The following is a 26,111-nucleotide window of genomic DNA, read 5'->3' as shown; positions in this document are numbered from 1 at the left end:
AATACATCAGATTATTTTTAGACCCCAAAGTATCCTAATGGTTATACATATTCAGTCCAGTTCCTAAAGGAACACTGACAGCAGGTAACATGTCTTTGAAAATGCTTCAGGACAAAGACTCCCCACTAGTAATCCCAACCCTGCTAACTTTGTAACCTTATTAAGAATGAAAAACATATATTATGGCACCAACTTGTCTACCAGAAAATAGCAAAACAAATGTAATTGCCTGTATGATGAATACAAAGCCAACAACTCCCAAATCATTTATATTTATACCCTCTCCATTTTGCTCGCCTTTCCTTTATAATTTTGCCATACATTGATGTGAAGTGTATAATTTCTTCTTGGACTATATCAGTTCCCATCCAGAGTCATGATTATAGGACTTCCTGTCTCACTGTGCAAGTCTATTTTTAGCATCTTTTTGATAATCCTTCCTCATACATCAAAAACAACAACAAGGTTTTCATCTGCTGAGAAGTTAAGTATCAACTAAAATCATGTCTTCTGAGTTGGCAATACAACTTTTACAGTAGTGCCTCATCTCATCTAAAAATTGATCTTTCATGGGATGATCATTTTTTTTAAATCACTAAATTTAAGGAATACTTTATTATAATTTCTTACGCAATCAGCAAAAAAGTCAGAAGTGTACTTTAAGAATGGTAGAAGCAACAAATGATTTTATGTATGTAGTAGAATTCATATTTAGTCTTTAGAAAAAAATCTCTTTTCTAGAAAATATCAAAATATTCTTCCAGTCTTAGCCCAAAGAGTTTAAATTATAAAAGCTGGTGAAGAAGACGCTTACACACCACAGACAGTAATATGTTTGTTTTATTTTTGCACCTTTATCTTAAAAATATATTTAAACAAGAAACAAAGATAATATTGAATCTCTCCATAAACTTTGTTGTCGTATTTACAATGTTACATTGCAAATAATATTCCATTATACACAAACTAAAGACTGTGCATTACTGTACTCTATTTTTAGGTAATTTCATAATATAGTACATAGAGCTTGAAGCTATGCAACATTTAAGCTTATAAAAGCTTGAGGAAAGAGGTACAACCTTTATCATAAGACTAGTTTTAAAAAGGTCTGGCCTTAATTCTTGGCTAGATTGTTTCACTGAAACCATTCTTTTGTTAAAGAAAAATGCCCTGTATTAGGGATGAGAATAAGGGTTTAAGTCACCAATGGATTCACTTAAACCATTAAAAAATAAAGAACCTTTATCATTAATTATTATAATAAATGTAGCACAACCACTGTTCAATCATATAAACAACTAGCTATGAATTCTGTTCACCTCAAACTTAACAGGAAAGACAGTTGCTACAGTTTCAATAAATCAAAATGTTTTTCCTGTAAATTTAGCTCATTTTTGTAAACATTGTATAAATTTTATGATGTTAATTTAATCATACCTGGTTTTTATTTGCACAATGAGGAAAAAGAGATTCTATTCCATTGGGGAAAACACACACACACACACATCTGCTCACATAGTCACATCCTTACACTATCACACACTCACACATCACTAAGAGTAGAGACTACAGCAGCACTTGTGTCTCAAGTTATGGTGCACGTGGTTGCAATAAGAATGATAAAATGAGAATAAAATACCCAATATCTGTTTAAAAACCAGCTCAGGCCCCCAAGTGCCATTTAAACACTTCATGCTGAGCCAGAGGGATTCAGTTCACCGAGCTCTCCAGGCGGCAAACTCCTCCTTCAATTGCCACTGACTGTCCCGCCACAGCACCGGGAGGAAGTCTTGAAATGTGAGTCTGTGAAAAAGAAAAAATTGGTGAGAATGTTAGTAGTGCTGCACCCTCCACAAAAAAGAAAAAAAAAGAACTTGATTCGACCATGATTCCCTAAGTAGATCTCTCCTATTACCTGACACTTCTGCACGTTGATAAGTAAAAATAGCTAATGTCAATGATGATCACTGGGATGTTGCAAGCTACTAAAGTGCATTATGGATCATCAAAATAAGATTAAATGATGTTTGGTATAGTTGTGGAGGGTCCTATATGAAGAGTGAAGGATTTTTAAATATCATTACACAAGCATTAATTAATAGGGAGCTACTGAAGGGTTTTTAGTGGAAGAGTGACATGATCATGGGGAAGTACAACAATATGAAGGAAGAATTGACAGTGGAAGAGTCCTAGTGGACAGTAAGTACTTGGGTGATGACAATAATAATAATAATAATAATAATAATAATAATAATAATAATAAAAGAAGAAGAAGAAGAAGAAGAAGAAGAAGAAGAAGAAGAAGAAGAAGAAGCAGATACAAGAGATATTACAGAAATAAAGCCAACAGAACTTAACAACTGGTTGGCTTTTCAGTTGTACTCTGAAATAAAAGACAGGGAAGAGTTTCTACTGGCGTCACACAGACACAGCCCTCAGTCCTTCAGGTCATAATAACTTCTGCCTATAACCCCATAGGTATGATCACTTCATAATTCCCTGAGGCAAAAAAACCATTTAAAGAGCTGTCAACATTTAAAATTAAAAGCTACACAATGGCTAATATTCTTAGGAGACCAAAAATATACACAAGATGCCAAATACGTAATACTAAAGATCACAAAATATGAAAGTTAAACTTTTGGTGTATTATGATTTAAGGCCTGAGCTACAACTGTGGTAGTAAATTTGGGGGTTCCAAACACACATGCCATTCAAAATTAAATTCAACAAACTTTTTTTTTAAAGGGTGGTACAGATTTGTGATTTCATCAGCATATGTAACTCCTGATGAGGAAACATTTTCCACTAATGCAGATTCGCAACAGTTCTACAACTTACAGTCTTCAAATTGCTTGGATCACTGAAAGGGTGTGATTTGCTCAGGGTCAACATGGTCATTATGTGTCAGAGGTAAAACATGAACCCAGTTCTTCCAGATACATTTCTCAAGTACCTACCATGATACATATTAGAGATACAAAGATCAAAACAAAACAGTCCCTACGCTTATACTCTATGGGAGGGATATAACATGCAAACATATAAGAAAAGACAATGCATGTATAAAATAATTTAAAGTAATTTTAGGAGTTAAAGAGTACTAAAATGGGGAGAGGGCAATTTGTTTAAACCCATTCTTTTCTATGGCTCCTTTGGTTTCTATTCTACTCTTTATCTACAAAAATAACAAACACTAATTTCATTTTTAAAGTCACCTCTACGCAGATAATTTCCAAATCTATATTCCGCCTCAGCCTTTCCTCTATCCTTCAGTCACATATGTCCAACTACCACCTTGCTATCTGCATGTGAATGGCTCACTTCATTAACAGACATAAAACTGAACAGGGTAGCCAAAAAAGACAATGTTACACCAAAGACAGCAATAGGAAAGGCATAGCTTCCAGCGTCTAGTGAGATGATCGATTTGAGGTATTCTGCCCTGTTCAGACATCTGGAATACTATATGCAGTCTTTGATGCCACATTTTAGGAAGGCTACTGATAAGATTGAAAGCATACAGAGGAGGCTAATTAGGATGATGAAGGACCTCAAGATTATGCCATATAAGAATCAGTTGAAGGAAATGAAGAACTTTAGCCTAGAGAAGGCTTGGGAGGATGGGAGAACGGCTTTTTCAAGTATTTAAAGGGTTGTCATATGGAAAAGGGATCAGATTTATTTTGTCCTAGAGGAAAGATCTAAGAGCAGTGAGGCAAAGTTAGGCTTGATGTAAAGGAAAATTTCCTAATGATTAGTGCCACCTAAAAGTAGAATGTATTGCCTTAGGAGGTTTTCCCTCACTGAAGATCTTTGAGTATAGAGTCTATTATTTATTTGTTGGATAGGGTTTAAAAAGGATTCTTGTTCAAATATAAGTTGGATTCAATGGCCCAGTGGTCCCTTCTAACTTTGTGATTCTGTGAACTCAGTGTCTCCCCTCCCACTTCTCTATTTCTATTGATAAAAACACTAATTCATTAAGCATTCTAGGCCCATAACCTTGAAGTCATCTTTGACTCTCTCATTCCACATAAATTGTCATATTCAATCATTATTTCTGAGCCTCTGCACAATACGTCTTGCAACCAGTCCTTTTTTATTCTCACTGTAACCACCCTAGTTTAGGCCCTTAAATTCTTCTTTTTTGGACTATTGTAACAGCCTTCTTAACAACTGCTCTATTAAGACCTAACTATGAAGGGAGATCCCTAGGTGGTGGTAAGGGAATGAGTTTCTTTGTCCTCTGCTGCTTTCAATCAATGGGTTCCTGGCACCAAGCTAGCCCAGTGTAGGCATGCTACGAACAAATTAAGTCCTAGCCCGTGTGCTCTATGCCTAAAGAAGGGGACCACAAAGGGCTCCCCAGATGAGTCAGGAAAAACAAACCTGATTCTTTGGGATATTTGCTGGAAAAGATCATGCTGACAGCAAGCAAGGAGCAATGCATCAGTCACATTCTAATAAGGCACAGAGAGTACAGAGGCAGACGGCACTGCAACAGAATGGGAATAGGGTGGAAGATGGATGTGGAAGGCAGGAAAGAGATGGAAGGAGGAGAGGAGCATGTAGAATGACTCAGGTCACTGAAGATTGGAGGGGAGCATTTGGGGAACACAGACCTGTGGCAGACATAGGAGTGTTCCAGAGGCAGTGTTTTGGGTCCCATTCTTATAAGGTTCAGTTTGGGGTGATGACCTCTTATTTTACACCATCTTGGAGTTTACTCATTAACATATCAATATCATCCCAAAATTATCAATTCCAGTTTAGACTTCGTTAGCTAGCATAATATTTCTCTGATTTTATTGCTCATGTCTGGAGCTCATCTGCAACTTGTAGAGTAAGGCCATTACTGGGGCCCAGCTGGCTTCTCCCAGTTTAGCACATCATTTCTGGATATGGCCTTAAATTAGGAGACAGTTTTGCTGCTATATTCCCCTTTATACTCTTAATTTCTATTCCTTGTTTATTGTTACCTTACAGTGATTTCTTATATACCTGTTTACTATACAAACTGGTAGGGTAGTGGGGGGACCATAACAAAACAGAATTTCAGCACAACAGTTTTATTGTCTTTAGTCTATCTCCTCTACAATTCATCATCAAATCAATTCAAGCATTTATTAAGTCCCTACTTGGGCCACACAGTGCTAGAGAAATGAAGCTAAAACTGAAATAGTCTCTGACATCAAGAAGATTATATTTCCCATGTTGCTTTCTGCATAATCCCCATAATATATCATTCTAATCACTTCACTGAGATGTTCAGAAACCTTTCATTATTACCCCATTCACTGTGTAGGAAACTAAATGGTACTTTAAATCTTGCAAAATGTCTTACAAATATTATTTCATTTGATCCTCACAACAATCTTATAAAGAAGTATTATTGTTCTCATTTTTAGATCAGAGAACTGAGGCAGAAAGAGGTTAAGTGACTTGTCCAGGGTCACACAGCCAGTATGTGTGTCTGAGGTTGGATTTGAACTCAGTCTTCCACACTCCAGGCCCAGTACTCTATCCACTATGCCACCTAACCTCCAGCAAAAATAAATTATTTTCTACCTACCACACCCTTTTTAACGTTGCTCTCTTCTATATCTCTGGTTTTCTTCATATCACTAAATGACTGGAGCCTACATTCCCCTTCCCCCTCTCCATCTCTGGCTGAAGCGTTCCCCTTCCTGTAAGCCCACATTTAAATGATACCTCCTTCATGAAATCTTCCTTGTCCCCTGCAAATGAAAGTGATTACTCCCTCCCAAAATTTCTGAATGAAAAGGAACTTGCTTTTTTAAAAATGATGACCATTTGAGTATTATTCTCCTTCCATTAGATTGTAAACTGTCTCTCTCACTTTGTAAATGGTAGATGCTTAACAAATGTTTGTTGAACTGATGAAAACTATTTTTCAGAAAGCACTGATAAGAAGAGTGGGGATACTTGCATTTTACTAGGAAAAGGTACAAAAAGCTATTTCCAAACCAGATTGAATACAACATAAGAAGATATCCAACCATTTGTGCAATGTAACACAATCCCATTATTAGCTAGCAAATACATTGTTGAATTCCAGAAACATCAAGTCCTACTTGAAAGTCTGATAAGATAGTCACCTATGTAGATAAATGAGAGTGAATAAGTAATGCAGTGAAAAGAATACGAGAGATAAGAGAACCAAGCATTGACTTAGGGGATGCCCATAGTTACTAGGTAGGAGAAGTAAGACCACTAAGATACACAGAGGAAAGGCAATAGTAGATTGAAGAGGAGAATCAGGGTACTCTTGTAGGATAGTGGATGCGTAATGAGCAATAATTTTAAGCAAAGATGTTCAGTAGCTTCAAATGTTGTAGAGAACATCAAGGAGAATATGGACTTGAGAAAGTGCCACCGAAATGGGCAAAAAGGTCATTAGTGACCTTCAAAAAAAAACCTCAGCTCTTTACAAAATAAGGACAGAAGGCAGATAGCAAGCAGTTAAAGCAGGAAATTAAGAATATTGTTTTAACTGATTAAACAAATCCCACAAAGTACTAAACACTCCCCTCACTGTCTTAGTCATATCAGCCAAGGACAGACTGTCCAAATTCTTCTTCTGCCCCCAAACACCCCATCATCAATAATAAATACAAATGTACCTGATGCCAACTTTATGAAACTATTTGATCTTTCTAAGCCCTAAGGACACCATTTAATAATTTGCTAACTATACATAGCTACTTCAATGCATTCATGAGCCCACTGGCATGTGTAATTCCCCCAATGGTAGAAATCACAATTCTTCCATACCACCTTCTAATAACTTGTAATTGTTGTCCTTTCCCTTTCATAATGAGAATTTTTCCTCTACTCCGGAAGCCTTTTAGTATTTCATGAGTCCTACTACTAACAATTAATATGTATATGTATATGTGTACACACATACACACACACACACGCACATTCATGATATTCATCTTTCCATTATCCTTTGGGTCACCTACAATTCTGATCTTTAAGAGATCATGGTGCTTCATGATTCATAGCTAAGTGCCATCATTGGGACATTAATGATTGGTGTTAGAAAGATGGATGTTGACAGTAAGGAATAGATCTCAAGATCTCAGAAGATGTGGGTTCTTCTCTAGAACTAGCTTGGACAAATCACCTCAACTATCTAGGCTTGAGCTATTTTCATCTGTAAAATGAGAGGTCCAGATTAGATAATCTCTAAGGTTTCTTCCAGATCAAAAATTCTATAGCTTTCTGTATGGTAGAGGAGGGGAAAATCCAAAAAGAATAGCATGCTTTTGTCTTTAATGTTTCTAGTTATGGCAATCCTCCATTGGCACTGTAAATTCTACATGATTTGTACCTAAGTCAAGCAGCCTAGCAATCAAACAAGTCACAGACAGAAAAATCCTGAAAATCAAATAATAGCACATGTCTTAAAAATTGTCAGGCTACATAACATTGCCTTGAATCCATACGGCACCACTGATAATGGGGCTTAAAACACTTCACTCATTTATTATTCTAACATCTCTTTGAAATGAAGTAGAAGCAAAATCTCCATTTGTAAATAAGAGACCTGTGGCATAGAAAACTTAAGAAATTTACACAATGTGCCACAATTAGCTGCCAAGGTGACACAGGCCTCAGACTTGCAGATTCTTGCGCCAGTCTTCAGGCCACTAGACTAAGTGACACTGACAAAATGATGTCCATTCAAAATTAAAATACAATGAAAAAGCTAAAAAATTTGTATTGGTATAGTTTTTCATGCCTTACTTTAGGCCACAATTCGAAACATGTTCTGAGGGGCACAGTTGATAAGAGCGCTACACCTGAAGTCAGGAATTTGAAATTTGAATTTGAAACCTGCCTCTGACACTTGCTGGCTGTGAAACCAAAAGTCAGCTATCCCCTCAGAGTCTCAACTTCCTCACTTGTAATGTGGAGAATACCTGTAGTACCTACCTCACGGGCTAGGTTCAAGTGACCTTGAAGTGAGAAGACTTGGTTTCAAAACCTACTTTACTACCTGTGACCTTGGGCAAGTCACTTCCCTTCGTTTCCTCCTCTCTAAAACATAGGGGTGGGACTTTTTGGCTTCTGAGGTCTCCTTGAAGCTCTAGATCTGTCACCCTATGTCAGCTCTTATTATGAGTTGATTTTATTTAGCGTTTCTGGACTGCTTTAAAAAACAAACAATATTTTCCTCCTGTCCTGTTACTAGCAACAGCAACCTAAAAGTATAATTCTGAGTTCAGTCCAACAAATCAGAAATAACAGATAGAGGAACTGACTCCATATTATAATCATCTTGCTTGTAGTTCCTATAACCATTTCAAAAGATGCACTACTCAGTACAATGCCATGTTAGAAACATTAACAAATGGCAAATGGTGAAGAAGCAAAAGAAAACCCTTTCAGTAAGGTAGAGTATTAAAGGACATATTACAGACTCTTTAAAAGGTAAAAACCTTTGTATGTTATTTGCATATAAAAGTCATCCAAATATTCCTAAAATAAACTTATAATTAGTCTTTTCCTGATGTCTGATGAAAAGAGTATGTTGTTTTAGGGTCAGAACAACTTTTTTTTTCTTTTCTTTTTGGTGAGGCAATTGGGGTTAAGTGACTTGCCCAGAGTCACACAGCTGGTTAAGTGTCATGTGTCTGAGGCCAGATTTAAACTCAGGTCCTCCCGACTTCAAGGCCGGAGCTCTATCCACTGAGCCACCTAGCTGCCTCCAGAATAACTTTTGATGACTTCTTCCCACTATGCCTTGTACTACCTTTAAGTCAACAAAGAAAATATTCCTTCTTCTGACCTTAACAAGAGACTTGAAAGATCCATTAAAGGACAGATTATGTTTAGTTCAACAGATACTTGTTAAGTGCCTCTTATTATAGGCTTATTAGAGTACACTTATTAAGGCACAAAGCACTTAAAGGGTTGCTAGAATAAATAAGACATGATGCATGCCTACAAGGAGTTTGCAATCTATAGTATTTTAAAAGATAAGATGTGCATGTAATTAACTAAAATGCATAGTAAAAATAAATTTCATAAGCCTCATAATATGTAATACAAATATGAGCACTATGAGATAATCCATAAATCTGTGTCTGGAGTAATGGTCATAGGTAAGGACAGAAAACAGAGCTGTGATTTCATTGGTATAGAAAACCCTCAACTGAAGAAATTCCGTTGACCAGTGACAGCTGACAGCTTTTCTACAGCCTACACTCTTAGACAGCTGCCTACAGCACTGAGAAGTTCTCTGACCAGTTCACAGTCACATAGCCAGTATTTGTTAGAGATGGGACTTGCACCCGTCTCCTTGGCTTTGAGACCAGTTCTCTATTTACTACACTAAACAGCTTCTCAATCATCACTAAGGCCAGGCCAGATTTGGCTATGCAAATATACTAAATTGTTTCTGAATATCTATATTCATTCTATATTTAATTATTTCTAGAAGAGAATAGGATTTAGTCAGGGGAGCTATTTTTTAAAAAGATGAATTTTAGAATATGATCAAGACCATCTCACCTTTATGGACTTGTCCTCTTCTCATCTGTCCCTGAGAGTAGGGGAAAAAAATCAGTCCACATCTTCCTGCATTTTCCTGGAAGCCCAGTTTATATATCTGAAAGAGGCAGCTAGGTAACACAGTGGACAGAGTGGTAGGCCTGGGATAAGGAAGACCTGAGTTCAAATTTAGACTCAGACACTTATTAGCTGTATGATTCTGAGCAAGTCATTTTACCTCTGTCTGCCTCAGTTTCCTTATCTACAAATTGATACAATAATGACATTTATATACTAAGATTATTGTGAGGATTAAATGAGACAGTATTTGTAAAATATTTGCAAATCTTAAAGCACTATATAATTGCTAGCTATTATTATAATAAAGTTAATTTGATTAGTCAATGAAGTTATGTGTGTGATGGTGGTGGTAGGTGTATTCATATATGTATTGTGAAGAGAGGGAAGCATTACATGTAGTTGCAAAATACTAAAATTTTCCATTATTTACCAACCTCTTTTCCTTGCCCCAAATGACAGGAGATAAAGTATAAGAAAAATGCAATGAAAAATAAAATCATAAAAATTTGGAGGAGAAAGGTATCTTATATGAAAAAATCTAATCACCTCATTTTTATATGAAGAAACTAGACTTGGCCAGAAAATTTAAATAATTTGTGCAGGATCACTGAGTTAGTTAGTGGTATAAATTGGACTAGAAAACATATTCTGGATCTTTGTCTTATCTTTTCTACTATGGCACAGTCTCTCTCTCTCTCTGTCATAAATTTTATCTTAAATATGGATTAAGTGTCTGGGCTGTGTAAGGCACTATAGATAACATATAAAAGGCATACAAAATCAAAACAACTAGTCAATTCAGTTATTAAAAAAATAAATCTGTTTGGCATCAAGTAGATAAAACAATCAGCTGACTTTTTTTTTGCTTTTTAACAAGAAGAAATTTTTGCTTCATAGAGAGACAGAATAAAGCTAATCTCAAGGATTTTAAATACTATACATATATTATGCTTGTATGTGCTCTCTCTAAACTCTCTCTAGAGCAAGAGAAAGTAACATCAGTCTTTAAATTAGCTGTTGAAATGAAAACTAAAGTTAGATATTTTAAAATTAACTTTTAAATTCTGAATATCCCCAAAGTGATTCATTATTTCTGGTTCTATAATATCTAAATTCCATAAATTTTCATAGGCTCACAGTATTTACAGAAGGAATTTCAAGGTTACCTAGACACCCAGAGGTGTCAAATATGTGCCAGAACTAGATTAAAAATGTAATCAGGAAATATTTAACAACATGAAAACAAATATGATAGATCATAGATAATGTTAATATGTAGTTTTTCAAGTCGGTAAGTGGCCTGCAGTGATCCTTATGCATGGTTTAGTGGATCCTATTTCTATTTCAGTTTGATACCTCTGACCTAGTCTACCCCACCCCGAGTTTTACAGATGAGAAAGGTGAGACCCAGAGAGGATTAAGATTATACAGCTTCAGAATTCTTGTAGTACTTGTAGTACCTTACTAAAATTTGCCTCTAATCTGAATGTATTTTTAGCATTACACACAGACAAATCATTTAACTTCTCTGAGTTTCAGTCAACTAAAATTTATCTAAGTTACAGATTGGTTGCAATCTGTGTTGGAGTGTGGGGGGGGGTCCTTTCACTAATGAAAACATGGCCCCTTAATGTATTGTCATCTATAGTTGAAGCTGTGTTACCCAACATGTTGAAAGCAGATGGTTGTACCTCTACTTGCTGAAGTATAAAGAAGGATACCCACTCAGTAGTGCCCATGCAACTGTGGCATAAACAGGTCCAGGGTCTTTTCCTTTGGCACCAAAGTGAGGAGCTCTCTGACTGCTGCCATTTCAGTAAGAGTTCATTCCCTTCTCAAATCAGAAGTGGCGCCAAATAGCTTCGCTGCTGCTTCCACATAGCTGTAGCTCTAGCTTTCATTGTTAGGAAAGATTTTATTTGTGAGACTAAGAAATATTCATTTTTAAAGCTTTTGAGTTGGTGAGCTGTTAGACAATATGCCTTCAACAATAGCTTGAGAAATGTACTTTTGATTTTAAAAGAAATAAACAGCTCATGACCTATTAATGTTGAAAATATTATAAAGGGGGAAACTACTGCTTGTATAATTGACTGCTTCCTGAGAATTCTGTTTTAGCGTCAGAGAAGAATTTGAAGTAGAAAATAAAAATCATCCACAAACTCTTTGAAAAAAGCTTTTCTTGTCAAAATCATCTGTCTGCTCTCTTTTTATTGCTCTGACATGGGCAATGACAAAGAATTTTTACAAGACTCAGTTTGCTCTACAGAATGCCTTCCTCAACTCAGTCAAAATGAACATTTATAATTGCTCCACATTAGCCCCTAGTGTGACTGCAAAAAGTGCCAAGACTCCCAGCTTGTTTCCCTGTAATACTGAGCTCTTCTTACAAGTTGTCCTATCTAATTAGGAATGGGTTTTAGGGACTCCAGGTCTAAGACAATAACTGCAGGACTATATATGAAGCTTTTACACTCTAGGGATCCACAAATACATTAGCAACAGTAAACAACAAAATATAAATGAGGGATTCTGCATGAAAATCATTTTGCTGTATCACTATAGGACTGTTGCTCTGGAATGGACTTTAGAGAACAAAGAATCCAACTTCTTTCCAAATAAGGAAAGTGAGGCCCAGAAAGATTAAGTCATTCATTCTAGGTCAAATCCCTAGTTATTGGTTAGGACACAAACCTATGTTTGCTAACATCCAGTCCTCTAGTTCCCTTTCTACCACACACACTGCTTCCCCCCCTGCCCCCACATATACCATATTGCCTCTTTTGCTAAGTACCCATTTTCAAATTTCCCTGGCTAGAACTAGCCTTATGTTACACACATATTCACTAGGTTCCTCTTAGGGCAACCTAAGATGGGTATGGTATGTATGTATGTATGTGTGTATAGACACATATACAATCTTTCTTACATACACATATATGGCTATGAAACCAGTTTATTTCTCTGCTCAATTTTGTTCAAAATATTTGGTTCAATTGTAAAGGACTCAGGCCCTTTAAGAAAGCTGCTATAGAATCTAAGACAATTGAAGGGACAAGGTCATTGCTAGTAGTAACAGGCTATTAGGGAAGTAACTGAATATTGTATGAAATTTAAATTGCATTCAGTTCTAGCTAAAGAAAAAAAATAGAAGGAAGTTTGAGGAACTTCCCTCCCACAGCCTTGAAAAAAAGTTAAAATGCAAAAAGTCAGAAAAAACATACTCAAACTAGTTATGAGGGTCTTTATATTCAGTGGCATTAGGCCATTATGTAGCTCTCTTTTCCTCTTTTACAATGTGTGAAGAAAGGAAGCAGAACTAATGCAACTAATACACTGTTAGTAGAGCTCTAAAGTGGTCCAAACATTCTAGGAAACAATTTGCAATTATGTGAGAAAAGTCACCAAACTGTTCACAGCCTCTGATCCAGAGTCTCCATTGTAGGGCAGGGCATACACACCGAGGAAGACAAAGAAAGAAAGGCCTCAAAATAGCCATAGCCACACCTGTGTGGTATCCAAAATTGAGTACTCATTAGTTGGCAAATGAGTAAACGAATTGCGATATATGAGTGTAATGGAATATTATTACATGCAAATATAAGAAATTCAGAGAAGGGAAGACTCATATGAACTCAGGCAGTTAAGAAGGCAGAACAAGAACAATATGCATGATTACCACAATGTAAATGGAAATAATTCTAAGATGAAGCTGAGTGCTGAATAATTTTAATGAACAATCTTGGCCCTGGAAAAGAGATGAGGAAGCACCTGGCAAAAGAGCACTGAATCTGGATACATAGTACCTTGGTTTGAATCACAGTTCTATCACTAGGTCAATGCCTACTAAGTGTCAGGCACCATGCTAAGTGTCAGGGATAAAAGAAAAGCAAAAAAACCAATTCTTCCTCTCAAGTTCACAGTCTAATGCGAGTGACAACATACACAAATGTATCTATGTGCAAACAAGATATATATAGGATAAATTGGAGTTAACCTGTGCGGCTGTGGGAAAATCACTTAATGTCTCTGTGACTCAGTTTCTTCATCAGTAAAATAAGAGCATTAGACTAGAAGACTTCTAAAGTGTCTTCCAAAAGACTATAGTCTTTCTGGGAGAGAGGTAGAAGACTCCAGATACAGAATGTCACATATATTGTTAGATGCTCCTACTATGTTGGTTGGTTGCTTTTCTTTATTATAAGCCTATTTGGGTGCAGAGTATGGATATCCTGAAATGGCTGTGATATAAATCCAAAAGGTATCAATAAAACTTATTTTTATTTTAAGGAAGGAAGGAAGGAAGGAAGGAAGGAAGGAAGGAAGGAAGGAAGGAAGGAAGGAAGGAAGGAAGGAAGGAAGGAAGGAAGGAAGGAAGGAAAGAACTTCATTGCAAAGGAAAAAGTTATCTTTATTGGTCATGGGAATTTATAAAGCCACTGCACAGCATTTTTGGCCTGTAGCACAATGTATATGTATTGTTATGTGTCATAAGAAGTACCTAACAAATACTAGTTGAATCAAATAGACCCACTTAGGGTAAGACAAAAAGATGTCAGATTGTTAAAAGATAAATAGCCTGAGGTCAGTTTGATGCTTACTTAACAAGCAGATAAGTATGGATCGACTTGGAAAAAGCTTTTGATTCCAAGGGTAAGTAGATAAAAGAAAGTTAAGGATTAGTGAGAAAAGTACCAAATTACACTCAGAGCAAGTTTTAAAAGAAATGAATTCCTAAAATAATAGTTTTTAAAGAAATTATTATTTAAATTACTTAAATTATTAAACTCTTTTAGCAAAGAGGTTATTTTAAAAATAAGGTATGAAACATTCACAATAATAAATCTGTAGGGAGGTCTAGAGGAAAGAGGCACATCTAACTCAGGCAAAATCATTACTTGTTAAATTTGGCCCAGATGGCTAAGGCACCACTGCAAACTAGTTAGAGAATATCTAATGTTTCAGTTTTTTTGAGGGAAAAATAAATCTCTTTATAAAGGCTGAATTTGCAAACTTAAAGTTATAATGATCATGTCACAATGCCTAAAGCCCTTGGAGAGTAACGCAGAGCCATGTTATTCAATCCAGAAAGGTAGGCAGTTAGAACCTCTGCAGAGAGGCAATTGCCAAGGTTCTGCCAGTTCAACAAGACCACAGGGAGTCTTTGTATGTATGTACCAAAGACACAAGAGAATGAAGGTAGGTGGTCATTTCCAGAGGCTACAGACCTAAGTGGGTCTATGTTCATATACAATCTCCATAGCACTTTCTAATACAACTTTCACTGCTTCAAAGTCATTGATGTAAAATGAATGAATCAATTTCAAGCAGCAGGAATTACATTATCAGCACCACACATATAAAGAACAGGGGAGGGAGGATTCAGGCTGCTGTTTTTTTTTTAAATGGAACTATCAAAATTGATTACCTCATATGAAATGAACTAAAGATAAAGATTATAAAATTCAGATGATCCTGAATCTTCTTTGTTCAAAGATTATCTACCATTCCACATAAAATATTTTACTATACCTGTAAATAAGGAGATATATTCATTGGTGAAGATATATCTTAAGTTCAAACTGAGAAATCCAGAGGGACAAATGCAGGTGGGAGACACTATATTATAGTCAGGCCTTCTTTTTCCTTGAGAATGTCAACCTTTAAAGAAGGGTGGCAGTAACCTATCCTGGCATTTGCTTTAAATAATTTTCTGAGTAACACCTTCAAAAGGAATTTTTTAAAAACTCCATATAATACACATAACATGAAATCTCAACAATTAAAACAAAAACAAACCAACACACTTAGACTGTGCCAGTTTATGGTGTAATCTTGCTAGGCACTGACCATGTCACTGGCCTAATCCCAAATTCCTTGGACTATACTTTAAGGCACTCCATAATCTAGCTTCTACCTACCTTTCTAGCCTTATCTCATACTACAGTGTTTCACAAACTTTACATTCCATCCAGGCTGGAATCTCCATTTCCTTAATTTAGACTTCCCCTTTTCTGTCTTTGTGAATTACCACAAAACATTCATTATGCCTGGAATGCATTCTTTTTCATCTCTTCTTTTCAGAATCCTAGTCATCCTTCCAGGCTAAACCTAGGTGTCATCTACTCCTCGAAGCCTACGTCTCTCAGTTTCTCTATCTCTTGATTTCTCTCACCACACCCTTCCCTTCCCTACCTCCAGTAGAATATAAATTCCCTGAAGGCGGAGGCTGTTTTGTTTTTGGCCTCAACACCAAATCCAATGCCTTTCACGTGGTAGGTATTCAATAATTTGTTGTTGTTGAAACCGAACAGTGTATGAACAATTAAATAAGCCAACAATTAGATTCTTTAAGGAAAAAAAAAGACCATTTTTTCTCCTAGCACTAACCCCTCTCCCCACATTTATTAAATGTTTTAGAGAAAAGTAAAATGTAAGCTCTTTTAAGACAGAATAGTTTCTATCTTTGTATCCCTAGCACATAGTAATGCTTTGAAAAAAATACTAATAAATATTTGTAAAATTGAAAAATAAAGCATATTGTTAACACAGGAAATAAGAAGTGGGTATCATGATTGTAGCCAACCACACATGGTATTTTATTAAAACTCAAACATAAGTCGAGAGAGAAAATCTATCTAAACTCCTAAAGACATTAGAATTTTCCAGCATAGGCAATATAAGTTATAAGAGTAAAGTGCTGATTGTTTCAAATGCTTGGAATGGTCTATTTCAGTTATCTTAATTTTCTGGCTAAATGGGACTTAAATAGAAAACCCTTCTGGTTGCCAACTGAATTACATTGGGTTATACTTCTACCATGAATGATACACCTATTATATGACCCTTTACTAATAACAAGCCACTTATAAAAAAAATTTTATTTATTTTTAGTTTTCAACATTTACTTCCACAAAATTTTGAGTTCCAAATTTTCTCCCCATCTCTCTCTACCCCCCCACCCCAAGATGGTGTGCAATTTGATATAGGCTCTACATATATATATATATATATATATATATATATATATATATATATATTCATATTAAACCTATTTTCACATTAGTCATGTTGTAAAGAAGAATTTGAACCCGTGGAGAAATCATGAGAAAGAAGAAACAAACAAAAAAAGAAAAAAAAGAGAAAGAGAGAGATAGAGATAGAGAGCAAATAACATGCTTCAATCTGCATTCAGACCCACAGTTATTCTTCTGGATGTGGATAGCATTTTCCACCATGAGTCTTTTGGAGCTGTCTTAGATCCTTGCATTGCTAAGAAGAGATAAGTCTATCAAAGTCAATCATTACACAATGTCGACAAGCCACTTTTCTTATGACAATTCTAAAAGTTCAGTGCTATAAGTATTATTATGTCCACTTGAGAGGTAATGTCATTTGGTACAAAGGTTAAATGGAATAAATGAAAGAGTACTGTGTAACTTGGGTTTGAATTTCCTCGCAGCAAGTCATAGCCTCTCAGCGTCTTAGTTTACTCATTTGTAAAATAGAAAAGAAAATACTTGGACTCCAAACTTTAAAGTACTATTATAAACAAGTTATAATTAGGGATAGATTAGGAAGGCTCAGAAAGATTAAATGGTACCTGATGGAAAAAGCAATGGATTTACAACAACTGAATCTGCCACTTACTGAGTGAGCTGGGATAAGTCATTTTCTATCTCTACAACTCAGCTTCCTCTCTGTAAAATGGAAATATCTGTACTACCTATCCCACAGCTTTGTTGTGGGCAAAGCACTTCCTAAATCAGAAAGTGATATGTAAATATGATGAATTACCATCCTTCACAAAGTCTTGTGGCTATCAGGTGACAAAGCTGGGCTCAAAATTAGGCCTTCTGACCCTATGTGCATTGTCCCTTCTATGTTTCAATGTTCTCCCTTCCTTTAACTTTCTTGATTGACTTACTGTCATTCCCTAGATTAATTGTTTCTGTAAAGTACTGTGGCTATAAGAGACTGGCCTAGATATTTACTGAGCCCCAGGTATTCTCTCAAAAAATTTTTTGGTCTTGTTTATTATGAAATCCTTGATGCAAATTTGTTTTCTCAAGATAAGATTCTTCCTCTGTTTAAAGAGGACTGTAGAAATATTCTGGTTAAGTGAGGGTTCTATTCAGTTAGGTTTCAATTACTCAAAATTTTATTTTAATACTACAAATAATCACCAGTGGGGAAGCCAGCAGGCTTTATGGTTTTTCATTGGAAATAGGTGCAACCAAATGTAGGGAAAGATTAACTTTCTATTCCAAGTGAAGAAAAATCTGTTTTCAAGTAGTTTGGACTATGATAAGCATCTCCTATAGCAAAGTTTTAATAAAACCCTCACTCCAAATTAGAGTTTTCTGCCTTTTCAACACTGCAACTGACAGGATAGTCCAAACATGTGTAGTACAGTGATGACAGCTCAAAAGTATAAAAGTAAATTGTCAGTACCTACTACTTATCACACACAGAACTATTTGAAAGGAATGTAAATAGAGAAAATAGCTCAACCATATCCAAATGTCTCATTTAGTTACTATTAAAAGGTTGTTTTTCCACCATATTTAGTGTTGCTATGTTTATAGCACATCAAAAGTACAGGTTATAACCACTATAAAGAAACTTTAATCTTTATTTAGGATGAAGTAGAATGGGTACGCCAAGGATAATTTTTTTTTAAAAGCACAGCTCAGACATAAAGATATGCTTTTTTATACTGGCACCTGAATTTAATGGTATTGAATAAAGACTTAATAGTATTTGAATATCTAATTACTGTTGTAGAAGGGTGGTAATAAAGACAAATAATCTGGTTTTCCAGATGCTAGTGTTTGCAACCCCTAAAAATTCAGTAACCATGTGGTAATACACCAAACAACTTTAGCTTTCCTCAACAGCCAATGTAAAAGACAAACCAAAGTTCTACCAACATGTTTTACAGCTAGTTCCTATAAATAATTCTAATATTTGGTGTTTATACTAGGTAGAGACACCACATGCTTTTTAGGCAGTACCAAATCCTTCAAAAAATCCCCCTTTACTATGAATATAACAAATACTTTCCACATCAGAGAAGTTTGTAACTTGCATAAAGTTAGATGGTTGTTAGTGAGTCAGAGTAAAACAGCCATTTCACAGTCCACTGCCATATCCATACAAACCACACTGCATTGAAAACTCTTCATCAGCAGTATACAGTAGTTTATACTGGTTTTAATTCTTCTGAGACTTACAGTTCCTTTAATATCTACAGAGCAGTGAGATGACATATGATCACAGTTTGGGGACTTTAACTACCTTTGCTATTGCCAAACAGGAGAAGCAAAAGAAACCCCACTAAATAATCACTTTGCACTTGGACCAAAACTTGTCATTGTGAGGTATACTTTTCTCATGACGTGGTATAATTACATTTCCTGTATGTTGCAATTGTGTCTGCCCAATATGCCAAAATTTTAGATGCAGAGAATATAAGATAATTTTATATCACTGAGCTTACATATATAAGGTAGCATCATACAATTAGGCTTACACATATAGTGATGAATGCGATACCCAAGAGATCATAGGCATGCACAGACTATATGCAAAGGTTATCAGGAACTAATCAAACATCATCAAGTATTAAGTGTTTACTATGTGCCAGGCACTGTTCTAAGTGCTGAAGATAGAAAAGGACAAGCAAAAACACAGTCCGTGACCTCAAGGAGTTCACATTCTAATGGCAGAGTCAAGCAAACAACTATATACTGAAAAGATATACATACAGGAAACCAGAGGTAACCTCAGAGGGAAAGCATTGGCAATGGGGAAAGGGAGGCTTAAAAAAAGGTGGCATCTATGTGGAGTGAAGAGAAGGCAATGCATGTCAGAGATGTTGTAAAGGTGATGGTGACTAATGTAGTTAAAACATTCTCAGACAAAAAAGTTTCAAGTTTGCAAAGATATAAAATTGTATTTTTTTAATTTAAATTTTTTTATTTTTTCCATATGCTTTTGAGTTGAAAATTTTTCTCCCTTTTCCTCCCCCCCACCCTTCCCAAGACGGCACACAATCTGATATAGGCTTTACATTTACATATCCATTAAACATATTTTCACATTAGTGAAGTTGTAAGTAAAAATTAAAACCAATAGGAGGAACCATCAGAAAGATGAAACAAAACTCAACAGAAGGTAAAAATAAGTGATAGTGATTCGACTTCCATAGCTCTTTCTTTGGATGTGAACAGCATTATCCATCCCGAGGCCTCTGGAAATGTCTTAGATCCTCATAATGCTGAGAAAGGTTCAGTTTAACAATCTTAGTCATTGCATAACGTGGCTGTTATTGTGTACAAAGTCCTCCTGGTTCTGCTCACTTCACTCAGCATCAGACCATATAAGTCTTTCCAGGTTTTTCTGAAGTTAGCCTGTTCATCATTTCTTATAGCACAATAGTATTCCATTACATTCATATACCACAACTTGCTCAGCCATTCCCCAATTGTTGGGCATCCTCTCAATTTCCAATTCCTTGCCACCACAAAAAGAGCTGCTATGTATATTTTTGTACGTGTGGGTCCTTTTCCCATTTGTTTGATCTCTTTGGGATATAGCCCTAGAAATGCTCTTGCTGGATCAAAGGGTATGCACATTTTTGTAGCCCTTTGGGCATAGTTCCAAATTGTTCTCCAAAATGGTTGGATCATAAAATTGTATTTTTTAAAAGAAGTATTTGATACTTCTAGATCGTGTGATAAAAAAAGGACTAGACACTTTCTCTGGTTCTCACAGTCTCTCAAAACTCTCCAAAACAGAAAATAAGTACTAAAAATAAAGCAACTTCAGATGTCTATATAGTCTAGGATAGGGGTGGGGAACCTGCAGCCTCGAGGCCACATATGACCCTGTAGGTCCTCAAGTCAGGCTCTTTGACTGAATTCAAACTTCACAGAACAAATCCTTTAATTAAGGGGGTTTTTTCCATGAAGTTTGGATTCAGTCAAAGGGCTATACTTGAAGACTTAGAGGATCACATATGGTCTTAAGGCTGCAGGTTCCCCACCCCTTGTCTAGGACACCCAGAATCCAAAAGAAGATTGCAAAAGGTTCTTAAAATAAAACCCACTCTCAAACCCCAGTTCCTCCTCTCTTCTATTGTCATGGAGACCTTGGATCCAGGGTGTGAAAGTTTGCTTAGGCCATGTCAGAAGATTGGTATTCACAACCCCTTAGCACTAGCCATACAAAGCTCTGAACTGTTGGTGCTGGAAGGGACAAACCCATAGTACCAGTGGGGGGGGGGGGAGAGAGAGAGAGAGAGAGAGAGAGAGAGAGAGAGAGAGAGAGAGAGAGAGAGAGAGAGAGAGAGAGAGAGAGAGAGAGAGAGATGTGTGTGTGTGTGTGTGTGTGTGTGTGTGTGTGTGTGTGTGTGTGTGTGTTTTCTGGGCAGCACTTCACTAAGCCTTAGGGAAAGGGCGCAATATCCAGCTGGGGCCCGTGCTGACCAGCCAAAAATCACTTAAGGCAGAGATCTTGGTGAGACAGAGGACTCTGTGGAAGACGAGGAGACTATGGATGCACAACACCTTGTCCCTGAGTAGTTCAAAAGAGAAATGAGAATTATGAGGGCAGAATAGCAAAAATAATGGATAGAACAGAAAAACTGGAATCTGTGATGGCAAGCCTCACCAAAAAAAAAAACACAAAAGAGAAAACTGGGAATGTAAATACGCAGAAGTGAAAGACAATCTAGAAGAGAAGAAAAAACAATAACATTAAAAGATCATAAGCCTCTCAGAAGAACATGATAGAACAAAAAAACCTTAATACCACAATAGAAGGAATTCCTCAAAACTTTTTGAACAAAGCAAATGAAATACCAACTGAAATAATTCACAGATCACCTCTAGAAAAAAAAAAACTAAGGCTACAAACTCAAGGCACATGGGCATTAAATTTAACAATTCAATTGAGAAACAAGTTCTGCAACTGATCAGGAGAAAGACCTTCAAATATAAAGGAAAGGAAATTCAAACAATGCAAGACTATTCTTTGCCCACCAAAAAAAAAAACCAAAACCAAACCAAAACAAACCAAACCCCCAACCTTCCCCAAAGAAAACCAAAAAAACACAGGAGAAAACAGAATAATGTATTCCAAAAAAGGAGTGGAGCTCAGGCTGCAGCCCAGGGTGATCTATCCTACAAAAATTTGAGCTTTTTTGTTGTTGTCATTTTTCAGTCATTTCTGACTCTTCCAGACCCCATTTGGGTTTTCTTGGCAAAGATACTGGTGTGGTTTGACATTCCTTTCTCCAACTCATCTTACAGATGAGAAAACTGAGGCAATAGGGTTAAGTGACTTGCCCAGAGTTACACACAGCCAGTAAGTATCTGAGGCCAGATCTGAACTTGGGAAGATGAGCCTTCCTGACTCCAAGATATGTACTCTATCCACTGTGCCACCTAGCTGCCCCAAAGCTTAAATTAAGCTTAACCATACATTAAAAAAAAGAGAGATTATCTGCATCTCAAACACCCCAAACAACAACAATACACGAGTGAAAAAATGCAGTGGTCAAGGACAGCAACAGAGCGACAGCAGATAGACGAATAAGAAATCTTTTTTTTTTTCTATTTGGTGTGGCAATCAGGGATTAAGTGACTTGCCCAGGGTCACACGGGTAGTAAGCATCAAGTGTCAGAAGGAAATATCTTTCTAAATATACACAAAGAGACATGGATAAAGGCAGAAGTCTGGTGGAGCTAATAGGAATGAGGCAGGCATGGGGCTTTATGGACAAAACTTGGCAACACATTCCCTATAGGTCAACCAATGTTTTTTGCTTTTTTTTTTTTGAATGAGATTACATGACAGGTGGGGAAGGGTACAAGAGGATAGAGAAAAATGTGTGATGTGCCCAGGTCAAACATAGTGCTAGCAATGTAGAGAATGCTATTGTCTTAGAAAAAGAAGACTCTACAGGGGAATAGATGTGGAGGTGGAAGAAAGTATTGAAAAAGTAGAGAGAAAGGAAGGAGTTCTTGCTTTGGTGATAGGAGGGTGTTCCACTGATGAATGCTTCTACATATGAAAAGAGATGATCTGTGAAGGGAGATGGAGACCTTGGGCTGAATGTGGTCTGGGGGATTTGGTACTTGAAAAGTCTGCTCATCCTACCTCAAGGGAAGAAGTAGGAACTCTCTGGGCAACTGGGGCCAGGGATGTGGGAGAGAATGGACCAAGGTAGGGAGGGAATTTTGAGGCAAATAGGGAAAAAAGGTAACCAAAGGAGGTATATAGATCAGTGGTGGGCTGCATAATCAAGGATGTGGTGGGAGAGGGGCCTAACTATGGGACAGGGTCCTCTCTGACATCTGAACTAATTGGAATTGTTTTGGGAGTGGGTCACAATGGAAAACTGGAACCCATGCAGCAAGATCTATAGGGCAATGGCAGAAACCACCTAAAGAGGAGATCCTCTATGTTGGAAGCTTGGATTGCACAAGAAATAGAGAAAAAAAGAGAGAAAGAACAGGTAAATATAGTGGTCATGAATTCAAGAGCAAGGGTCTTGAGCAGACAAAGAGGACAGATAATTAAGAGTGAGAGAAATCTCTTTTGGAAAGGATGCAAAAAATGAAATTTCAAAAGCTAGTGAAGAAGAATGCTTGAAGGGGAAGAGAGGAAGGAAGAATCTACTTGACTGAGAAAGAAATAAAGAAAATAGAATTATATAACCAGATAAAAGAAGGATAGAGGAACTAATAAGCAAAACACCAAAGGCAAAAGGGTAATAAATGAGAGAGAAGGGGATCAAGATGAGAGGAAGAGAGACAACGGGAACAGGGCCACCTTAAAAAAAGATTAAGGTAAAGTTATGTTTATAATAGAAAAGGGGAGAAATCATAATTTAAAAAAAAATCAATATTAGAGACATATGGAGGAAAATATAAATCTAACTCATAACTTTAAATGAGATTGGATTAAACAGACCTATAAAGTGAAAAAAAGTGACACTGAATAAGAAAACAAAACCTTACAATCTGTTACTTACAAGAAACATTCAAAAACATAGATATCCACAAAATAAAACTGAAGGGATGGAATTTTTTTTTACTAAGCATGAAGTAAATCTAAAAAAGCAGGAGTCACCATTATGCTATCTGAAAAAGCAAAAACAAACAGTGAAAAAATAAAATAGGATAAGTTAGGAAACTACATAATACTAAAAGGAATCTGACAACGAATCAATATCAGTAATAAACTTATACACAAATACACACAAATTCATAAAGGAAACATTATCTGAGCTACAAGAAGACACAAGAATAACACAATAGTGCCAGAAACTCCAATATCCCTCTATCAATTTTGGATAAATCTAACCAAACAATAATCTAAACCAAAACAATAAATAGAACTAAATAAATTCCTGGAGAAAATAGAGTTAAAAGATATATCTTCTAAATGGAATGGCAAGAGAATATATATATTTCTCAGCACCACATGAAACTGTTATAAAAATTGGCCATGTACTAGAGAACAGAGATATTACAAACAAATGTAAAAAGGCAGACCATAAGAATAGCAATTGGTTCAGGAACCACAAACAAAAGACACAGAACCAAATGAAGACTTAAAAATGAAATCCTAAATATAGTGTATCAAGGAACAAATCATTGAAACAATAATTACTTAAAAGAAAATGATAGCGATGAAACAACATATGAAAATTTCTGTGATGTAGCTAAGGCAGTTCTCAGGGGAAAAATCATATCCTTACAAATACACATGAACAAAATAGAAAAAGAGAGGATTAATAAATCGAATATCCATTTTAATAAATTAGAAGGCTGGGGCAGGTAGGTGGTGCAGTGGATAGAGGAGATATTAAAAATTAGATAACAAATAAATTGGAAAAAACCCATAGCAATGATAAATAAAACTAAAGCTAATTCTTTGAAAAGACATAAGCGATAAACTCTTATTTAATTTGATTAAAAAGGAAAAATCCTATCAATAAAATAGCAAATGAACTAGGTGAAATCACAGCAAGCCAAGAAGAAATAAAAAAGAATAATCAGAACATGTTGTACAAAGTTATGTTAACAAAACTGAGAATACAAAAGATATAGATGGATACATTAAAAAATATAAAATACTCAACCTATCAGAAGACCAGATAGAGACGTTAAAAACCTAATCTCAGAAAAGGAAATAGATACAGATGTAAAGGAATTACCAAATAAAAAATTCCTGGTTCTGATGGATTCACAGAAAAATTCTGTCAAATGTTTGAAGAGCAGTTAGTACCCATATTACTCTCACATTATTCTCACAAATTAGTATCACAAATGACTCTCAAAAATTGAGGACAGCACCCTACCTGAATCCTTTTATGAGATAAATGTAATCCTAATGCTTAAACTGGGAACAGATAAAATACAGAAAGAAAACTACAGGCCAACATCATTAATGAACATTGATTCAAAAATTTTAAACACTATCCTATCAAACAGATGATGGCAATTTATCCAAGAAATCTTTCATTATGACCAAATGAGATTTATATTAGGGATGCAATGCTGGCTCAACATTATGAAAACAATCAACATAATTAATCAAATAAAAAACTAAAACATCCCAAACCACACGATCAGCTTAGCAGATGCATAAAAAACCTTTGACAAATTACAAACCTTTACTCTAAAAACCCTACAAGGTACAGGCATAGAGGGACTTTATTTTAATATTATAAAAAGCATCTATCTAAAATCAAAAGCAAGCATCATACGCAATAAGGATACACTAGAACCTTTTCTAATAAATACATAATGAAACATGGATGCTCACTCTCCCCATTACTATTTGACATTATTTTGGAAATGCTAGCAACATCAACAATACTTAACAGCTTCAGCAAAGTTACAGGCTGCAAAATAAATACTCAAAAATCAACAGAATTTCTACATATTAATAAAACTCAAGAAGCAGTCATATGAACAGAAATTCCATTCCAAATAACTATAAAATGCATAAAATATCTGGGGATCATCCTCCTAAAGCACATAAAATCTTGTATGGATTAAATCACAAAGTATTCCTTTAAGAAATGAAGAACAATTTGAATAACCTCAAATTCAATATTCATGCCTAGGTTGTGCCAATGTAATAAAAATGACAACATCATGAAATTTTGTAAAATATCATGAAAATTAATTTATACTTTTAATGGCATTACAATCAAATTACCAAGGGAATACTTTATAGAGCTTGATAAAATAATAATAAAATTCACTTAGAAAAACAAAAGATCTAGAAAATCAGGGAAATAATGAAAAGAAGTACAATAGGGACAGTAGGGAAATAGCACTTCTAGACCTCAAACTATATTATAAAGCAACAGTCACCAATACCACCTGGCATTGGTTAAAAAAGAGAGAGAGAGAGAGAGAGAGAGAGAGAGAGAGAGAGATCAATGGAACAGACTAGACAGGAGAGAATCAGAAACA

General features: G+C 35.9%; 1 protein-coding gene across 3 annotated transcripts in view; it reads right to left on the bottom strand.

Moving 5' to 3' along the window:
- Nucleotides 1-822: 822 nt before the first annotated feature.
- TASP1 (taspase 1) overlaps nucleotides 823-26,111 on the bottom strand; it is a 277,878-nt gene continuing 252,589 nt past the window's right edge. For all 3 annotated transcript variants that reach the window (XM_020986166.2, XM_020986172.2, XM_020986182.2), the window contains one exon: nucleotides 823-1,803. In XM_020986166.2, the coding sequence (XP_020841825.1) occupies nucleotides 1,711-1,803 (93 nt within the window). In that variant the 3' untranslated portion in view covers nucleotides 823-1,710. The remainder of the gene's footprint in view (nucleotides 1,804-26,111) is intronic.

Source organism: Phascolarctos cinereus, unplaced genomic scaffold (genome assembly GCF_003287225.1).
Source record: "Phascolarctos cinereus isolate Bilbo 61053 unplaced genomic scaffold, phaCin_HiC Scaffold_2;HRSCAF=192, whole genome shotgun sequence".
Lineage (NCBI taxonomy): Eukaryota > Metazoa > Chordata > Mammalia > Diprotodontia > Phascolarctidae > Phascolarctos > Phascolarctos cinereus.
The sequence above is the reverse complement of the archived record's forward strand: the minus strand, read 5'-3'. Positions and strand labels throughout refer to the sequence as shown.